The sequence below is a fragment of the Gekko japonicus genome, unplaced genomic scaffold (assembly GCF_001447785.1).
Source record: "Gekko japonicus isolate JY-2015 unplaced genomic scaffold, Gekko_japonicus_V1.1 scaffold3061, whole genome shotgun sequence".
In the NCBI taxonomy this organism is placed as follows: Eukaryota; Metazoa; Chordata; class Lepidosauria; order Squamata; family Gekkonidae; genus Gekko; species Gekko japonicus.
In genome coordinates, this window is record NW_015160929.1 from 117843 (window position 1) to 126464 (window position 8622).

Here is an 8622-nt window from a genome sequence, read left to right on the forward strand (position 1 = left end):
CGAAGACAAAAATGTGTGAGCCGGAGGTTAAAAAAATGTGAGCTAGCTCACACTAACTCAGCTTAGAGGAACACTGCTCACAGGGTGTCTACTGTGGGGAGGAGAAGGGGATTGTAAACCACTCTGAGACTCCGAGTGAAGGGCGGGGCATAAATCCAATCTCCTCTTCTTCTTTAAAGACAAGGGAGCAGTCAAAGGACTCCGCCCCAGCCAGAGAAAGCACAGAGAGCTCCGGGTCACCAAATCAACAGGCCAGCAAGCAAGGACTTCAGAAGGACTACTTCTTGATGATCGAGGTCCATTAAACCTTCATAAGAGGTGCTGCACTTTTTTCTTTCCTCACAGAAAATGCAGAGACCAACACTTTGGCCTATCGCACAGATTTCATGGACTTCAACTGCAGTGAGTTGGGGGAAAGCCCGTAGATGAAGTATAACTCTTTTCCTGACCTGTCCAGATGTATCCATAGTAACCTGACATCTGCCTTAATGTGACAAAAAACAACAAATCTGAGCTGGTTACAAGTTACCTTTCCCAATCCCAAACCACTGGGATAAGTCTCGTGCCTTTTGTTTACACCAGTGCTGTGTTTTAATGGAAAATAAGGCGGAGGGTTACGAGAATGGCTGCAGTGTGCCTGTGCCGGAGAAGAACTGAACTGCGTCTTGGTGCCAACGCCACAGAAGAAACTTAATGGCCCTCCTCATGACAATGAATGTACGCTGGCAATGGAACTCTGAGCCAATCGAGACAACCACTCACCTACAGTATACCAGCTGGCATCTGTCAGTTTGCTGATAATGGCTTCTTGAAAGGATCCATCAGGCATCTTGGTTTCAACGATTGCACCAACCTGTAATGACGAATGTTATAGTTTAGATATCCTTGTTGATAAATACTTTTACCTTTTTTAAAAAAAACAAAAACAAACCATAGCTCTTACACAGCAGTTTCTGAAGTTCTGACAACCGATCACAGAGGCGCTTTTTTTTCTGGATTAAAACACAAGGTTAGTTTCTACTTCTTCCACTCTTCTTCCAGTTCGGTGTACTGGTTAAGTGCGCGGACTCTAATCTGGGAGAACCAGGTTTGATTCCCCAACTCCTCCACTTCCAGCTGCTGGATGACCTTGGGCAAGTCATAGTTTTGTCAGATCTGTCCTTGAAAGGGCAGTTATTGAAAGAGCTCTCTCAGCCCCCACCTACCTCACAGGGCAACTGTTGTGGGGTTAGGGTTCTGTAAGCTGCTCTGAGTCTCCGAGTGAAGGGCGGGGTATAAATCCAATCTCTTCTTATTCTCAGAGGAGTACTGCACTAATGTCATCTCCAAAAGTCTTGGCCTTCCCTCATGCCATGGAGTCAGGACCCAGAGAACAAGACTTGCTTGCTTGAGCAACAGTGAGTCTCAGATTCTCTTGTGGTAATCAGATTTAGCACAGGCTGCACTGGGGAATTTTAGTGCACTCTTAGTCCCTTGGGATGATGTGACTGCTCACATGCCGGTGATATACATGGGAATGCTGCATAGGGCCTTCCCATTTGGCATGGAACAATGGCCGCATCCAACAGGGCAACTTAACTTTTAAAGACACATTCAGCCCCATAGGAAAGCCATAGACATACCCAAGAGAAAAGCTGAAACGCAACCAGTAAACCCGTTTAGAGAAAGAAGGCTAATGCCCCAGTCCAGAGACACAAGTCCCAGTGATGCTAACAAGCTGGAAGCACAATGACTTTCACTGGCTCAGAAGCCACTATGTTTTGCCTGGTAACTGAACAGTATGTGTCTGCTATCACAAAATCACAATAGAGAATTATTCTATAGAGAGCTGAACTGGGAAACTTTGTATCGAGCCTTGGAAGTTGTTGTTTTTTTTACGCTGTTACATAAATGTACAGCTGGCGTAGAAATTAATCCTGCTTTCTATTACATTTTTCTTTTTTAAACAGATAATTAATTTCCACACTTTTTGACTACCCTACTTATAGAACTGTTCTCTCCTGCAATAACATTTCAGTGGGGAAAAGCACACGTTTCGTGCAGTTTCAAGACAGAACTGAAAATAAAATATAATTTGGCCATTATTTAGTAGGGTTTGGATCAGGTCATCAAATGAAAAATGACAAAAACAAAACAGTTCCTGTTTTTGTAGAAGACATGCAGCGTACATACCCTTAAAGGTCCTTTCACTTGGTCATCTTGCACTAACTGCATTGAATTATCTTGTTTTAAAGCCACCTATAGAGAGAAACATCAAACAAGACCGTATTACTTGCACCCTGATCAAATATTACATACAGTTTTATAATGTGTGGGAGAAAGAGCAAAGAAAAAAAAAGGGGGGGGGGACCTCTGTGTGAAACCAAAGAGAGTACTGAATACCAGAGGCCTTACAAAAGAAAAGACTATGTACTGGACTGTGTGCAAACCAAGTATTTATACAGCGCAAAAAGTACAGTATAATAAGTGAAAACAGTCCGTACGTACAGTACAAAATACAGTAATGTATGACCATTCAAATAGATATATAAAAAAAATTTCAATGCATAATACAGTGAGTTATAACAAAAGGAAAAGTATAGCAATTGATGAGTCTGCCGACTACTTAAAACACTGGTTTGATATCTTCTTCAGAATTGTTTCTGTTACAGTCCCGTTGCAGAATGGCGTTGAACAGTTGTAGTAAATTGTTATTTATCAGCCAAACATAGAGGATAAAGTTTATTTAAATCACATGTCTGTGACCCAGTTTCTCATATATAATTCTGAAAATCTTGCATGTACAGGTCTGATACCAAAGAGGCCACACGATCCAGTATGTAGCCCTTTCTTTCGTGTGGTTCCTGGTACTCTGTACTCTCTTTGGTTTTATCATATGTGCCAGCATCCAAATTATTACAGCATGCTCCCAAATACCTTTTTTTGTTTTTAAAAATTTATTAACTGCTTTTCTTCCATTACAGAGCTCAAGGCATCTTACAACGTAGCTAAAACACACATAAAACATACTCAGATCATAAAGACCAAAATTTAAAGTCACAATCTGGGACTGACAGTAGACTTAAGCAAAAGCAAATCTAAATAAAACTGCCGTCAACTAAATAAATGTGTTCAGAGCTGAAGGACTGTACATATGAAGAACGAAACATGACGTGACAACTTAACTTCAAACATAACTTCAAACTGACAGCTCAGCATGTGACTTTTACCTGGCTCCTCAGCCAGGAATAAAAACACACAGCCTAAATCCAACCTCGCACAAAGCAGCAGCAAGCCTAAACTCTCATACAAATCTGTCAAGCAAGACTCAGCTCCAAGAAAGTCTGTGCCACAGTAAATCTGTTGGCCTTTTAAAAGTTCCACAAAACGCTATCAATGACGAGACAAGCTACCAAGCACTATTACAACTTTACCTGCAACTGGGCTATTAACTCGCATCCATTAGCAATACACTTTCCTGTGATCAATGACTGAGCAAGTCACTGTTTTTTTGCTACACCAGCAACTGGACCATTAGGCCTGCCCGTCTGATAACCCAGCAGATTGCACCCTATTAGATGGCCCTAGAAACGATCCCTCGACTGTAGATCTGAGCACTCCAAGGCTAAAGAACATCCTATTATTCGATACCTTTCAGAAAGGTTTTCGTTTTTAAAACAAGCCGGGAGGCCAAGCGACATACATATAGCCCACAAAGGCTGCATCAGACATGCCGGTGTTCGCCAAGCGGTAAAGCACCGTCCCTCCGTTTGCAAGACCTGAGCAAGGCAGTTAATGAGAGGACGTTTTGGAGGTTGCTAATTCATAGGGCTGCCATAAATTGGAAGCAACATGGTGGCACTTCACAAAACACACACACAAAGATCAACATAAAAAGGTTCTCAGGTAGGACCGGGAGGACCTCTGCTCCAAAACCTTGGAAAGCCACATAAACAGTCCAGGAAACCAATTTCCTATTCCCTTGAGGCCTTCAACGCACTTGTCCTTAACGTTTCAGTCTTACCTTGACTTTCACCAGCCTCTTCACAGTCTTAATTTTTGCCTCGCAGAAGGCACCCCGGTACTTGGCACTGACATCTGTCCCCACTGTCAGGTAGGCAGGCTCATCCGCTGCCTGAACGAAGAGGGAAAAGGGAGACTGGAAATGACTGATCAATCAAATGCTTCCGAGGGCTTACAGCGAATCCGTTTTTATCACGGCCATAAGTAACACAACGGAAAAACGTAAATCCTGTTCTCTTCCTTAACTTGGAGAAATGACGACTGAGGGGACACATGATCGAGGTTTATAAGATTATGCATGGGACAGAGCAGGTAGAGAAAGAGGTCCTTTTCTCCCTTTCTCACAATACAAGAACTCGTGGGCACTCCATGAAATTGCTGAGCGGTCGGGTTAGAACGGATAAAAGGAAGTCCTTCTTCACCCAAAGAGTGATTAACACGTGGAATTCACTGCCACAGGAAGTGGTGGCGGCTACAAGCATGGACGGCTTCAAAAGGGAATTAGATAAGCATATGGAGCAGAGGTCCATCAGTGGCTATTAGCCACAAGGTAGAGATAGGGGCTCTGGGGCAAGGGATGCTCTGTCTTCTTGGTGCTGGGGGGGGGGGTCAACAGTGGGAGGGCTTCTAATGTCCTGGCCCCACTGGTGGACCTCCTGATGGCACCTGGTATTTTTGGCCACTGTGTGACAGAGTGTTGGACAGGATGGGCCTTTGGCCTGATCCAAGATTGGCGTCTCTTATGTTCTTACAATCTTTAAGGTCTCCGGGGACATACCATTGTCAGGGGCGGGTCTAAGGCTAAAACAGCTCCCTGATAACTGGAGTGGGATGCAGTCCATATTTCAGAGAATACCATGAGATACGTTTCCAGAGGTTAGTCGAACTTGTTTTGTGGATTTCTTCAAGAAAAACTGTCACAAGAAGGGGAAGGATTGGATTTTGGCAACTGCGCTAATCTTAAAAAGTTTTCACCAGGCCATTTCCCCCATGCTGTTGGGCTCCGGCCTGGAAAGACAGCCTGCTCAGGGGAACAAAAAACAACAACACAGGCAATGGAAACATGGCATGAACCATCTTGCCAGAGTATGCATTTCTGAAATGAAGCTGCATTTTATGGTCTGAGGTTTTTGGAAAAGATGCTCCCCGGTCTATAGAGATTAGTAAAGATAGTATTAGACATTAAATACTTCAGCCAATGTTCCTCATACAGTTTCTCAGGCAAAGGGGCACTAGCAACAGAAACTAAATATGGAATACAGATTTTAACAAACAACAGAAAAAAGCAGTGCCTCGTGACATTACTTTTTCCTTTTTTTAATGTTTCCATTTCACTTTCCTCAACCCCTGGATGCCCCCACACAAGCTAACAATGGCACAGTTAGCAACAGGGTCCTAGCTATCAGATGAGCCACATATATAAATGTATGAAAGCTTAGTACCACAACTTGTCTGGACTCTTGGACCATACTATTCTGCTCTAGTGTGGAGCTGGTTTATTAATGTCAGGTTCAGTCAGAGAGTGATTTTTATTGACCCCACCACTGTCCCAGCAATTCGGGGAAGCGTCAGTTAAGAAATGACAGGCATTCTCACAATTCAATGAAAGAGCAGAACATAACTTCTCTTTCCCCCCCATCTTGGTAAAGTTAGAAAAATGCTATTTTAACTTTTACTGAATTGCACCTCAGACGAAAAATGCCAAAATCAACTTGACGTAATGGTGTTGTTGTTTTGCAAGTAATTCCAACATGGAAGAGATGTTCTGATACTTTAAGTATCAGTTTCTGTACCAGTTTCTGTACATGAGGCGCAGATCTCACTTTAATTACTTTCTTGTGTAGGCTATTGGGAAAAAATATCCTACCAGTCAATGCAAGCATGCAAAACTTGTGCCTTTTGCCTACTCTCCACTAATACTATGACTGATTCATCTTTTTCATCTATAAATGAAAACAGCACATCGTATGACAAGTCCAAAACTATTAAGAACTATACATCAAAAGACATGAGTGAGACATATACTTCCAGGAGGGGTGTGTATCTCTATACAGAAACAATTTACAAAGGCAAACACTAGTTCTGCAAATCGCTTCTACTGGTTCTACAAAACCTATGCCAGATAAGCAAGGCCAAAAAAAAAATGTTTCATATAGTTTCAGTAAAGTTTGTGAGGCAGGAATCCGGAGAACTTAGCTAGTTTGCTAGTGTAACTTCAGGCAGCAAATAGGATAATTTCTTTAACTTCAGCTGATTTCACAAGGCCACACTGCACTTTGCTGTAATTAAGCTACCTGATTGCTTCCTGATTCGGGTAGCATCTAGGGTAGACCAATCAAAGATGAGTCTGTTGGCTAAGTAACCCATGTGTCACCAAGCATGTGCTCAACAGGATGCTTATTTTCCGTTTTAAAATGTATTAAAAGTGAAAGAACACAGAGTGACCCAGGAGCTCCAGAGAGCCAAGGTGAAAAGGAAGAAACCCAAGGAAAAAGAACCGAAAGAGCGATTCGCAGCTCGCACGGATGCTTACCTTCATCTTTAAAGGTTATTTGAGGGATTCCAGCTCAAAAGATGTCTCTTTACCACAACTGCAAAAAATACTAGAAAGCAAGAGGGGGAAAAAACAGTCAGATCCATATGCTTGCAAGAAATAGGGCAGAGTTCTCGACAGCTGAGTTCTCTTTTGAATCTCTAGGTGACTACTAGATACACCCCTTCTCCCTAGCAGACACACGTGCCCTCTTCCATCCTTCACTCCGGGGACGGAGTGGACCAAATGGAGTCCTGCTCCACCAACAGCCGCTTGCCATCCAAATTTGCAGCGCCCCCCTCTTTCCTCGCAGCACCCCCCCCCCGGAAGAAAGACACTCGCTCCGTGCAGGCCCACAACACCTTCGAGAAGGAGGAAGGAAAGAAGGCGATCAAGGGAAGGAGGGCATGCCTGGCCAAGGAGAGACCCGACAGGTCACCCTTCACCTTCCTCCCCCCCCCCCTCCAAACTTGACTCTGAAACCATCAGGAAGCTGCTCCCGGCTCAAAGGGCCCGACCAGCCAGTCACTCTCGCAGACACACCCTCCGCTCGCCAACCTCCCAGCCCGACCTGGTGCATGTTTACTTCTCTCCGTCTGGGGCTTGATCCCAAGGGTACCAGGGGATCACAGCACTAGCTGCCCCTCTCAATAACTGCTTGACACCACCCTTGATCCATGCCCCTCCGCGTCTCACCCCGGCCCCCAGCCAGCCTCCAAAGTCCTTCCCCTGACACTCCCCCCCCCCTCCACTTCTTCCTTCCAAGTCACTTCCCCATCAAGCTTTGCCTCTACCTCCCTCCCCACAGCACAAAAACGAACTTCAGGTTAATTTCCTCGCTCTGTGAGCTGGAAAACTTCCTCCTCCTCTTCCCCAGCCTCACTTTTTTCCCCCCCCCCCAAAAAAGAAAACCCCTAAGAGTCTCTCCTTCCACGAGCAAGCCTGCAGGCCGCAGCTGCCATTTGGCCTACACACACACACACACACAACAACACACAACCCAACCACTCTGAATGGAGTGACAGAGTGAAGAGCCTAGAAGAATTTCGGTGTTTTTTTGGGTGGAAAGGGGAGGGGGGAGCAGGAGGACATTTTGCAAGCTCCCTTCTTGCCGCCGCCTCCTAAAATAAGCAGTATCTTCCATTCTTTCCTGCCCCGAGCCCAGTGCATTTAGAGAAGCAATGCCTTTCCCTTCTCCATAACCCGGGCCAGCACATTTAAACAAGCGATATCTGTGATCCCTTATAGAGAAAGAAGAGGAGGTCGGATTTACCCCCCACCCCCCCAAGCCCAGACCCTTTAGAGAAGCAACTCCTTTCCTCCTCCATAACTCAACCCAGCACATTGAAACAACCAATATCTGTCATTCTCCATAGAAGAGGAGAAGGAGATCGGATTGTGGAGGGAGATCCCAGGGCCCAGCGCCTTTGGAAAAAGCAACTCCTTTCCTTCTCCATAACCCGAGCCTGGTGCAGTCATCATAAAAGTGAGGACGGCGACCAGTTGCCACCTTTCCCGCAGAGGCGGCGGGAGCAGCAGGGCCAAGCCCCCCCCCCAGCCCGAGCCGAAGGGGGAGACCGAGGAGGGAGTGGGAGAAGAGCAGGGGGAGGATGAGGGGGGCGCGCGGGGGAGCCTCGGAGGGTCCCCAGCCCTTCTCCCCAACCCCACCACCACCACCACCCACAAACAGCCGGGGAAACTCACACGCAGCCTCCCGTCTTCCTTCCTTCCCTTCAGCCGGGGCGTGAGAGAGCGAGAGAGAGGAGCGCGCGCGCGCCCGCCCGAAGGCACCGATGGGCCGCCGAGAGGAGCGGCGCCTCCTTCCCACCGAAGCGAGCGTCGACGACGACGACAGCCGCGGAGGAGGTGGCGGCGGCGGCCGTGGGGGGGGGGGCCCGTCCGCGGCTGGGCTCCGCCTCTTCTGCTCCCCGCCCCCTCCGGGCGGCCCGGGCTCGGCGGCCTCTGGCTGAGTGACTGACGGAGTGGAGCCTCTCCGGCGGCGGCCCCCCCCCCCCTTCAGCCAGCCCCAATAACAAGCCGATGAGGAGAATCTGCGCTGCGGCGCCGCTGATTGGCCGGCCGCGCTC

General features: G+C 46.8%; 1 protein-coding gene across 1 annotated transcript in view; it reads right to left on the reverse strand.

The window, feature by feature from the left end:
• Positions 1-8490, reverse strand: part of ARID4A (AT-rich interaction domain 4A) — a 108207-nt gene extending 99717 nt beyond the window's left edge. Inside the window, exons 1-5 of the mRNA XM_015424967.1 lie at positions 8240-8490; positions 6536-6605; positions 4004-4114; positions 2173-2238; positions 763-853 (exon numbers count right to left, since the gene is read on the reverse strand). Of these exons, the coding sequence (XP_015280453.1) occupies positions 763-853; positions 2173-2238; positions 4004-4114; positions 6536-6541 (274 nt within the window). The 5' untranslated portion in view covers positions 6542-6605; positions 8240-8490. The remainder of the gene's footprint in view (positions 1-762; positions 854-2172; positions 2239-4003; positions 4115-6535; positions 6606-8239) is intronic.
• Between the last annotated feature and the right edge of the window lie 132 nt (positions 8491-8622).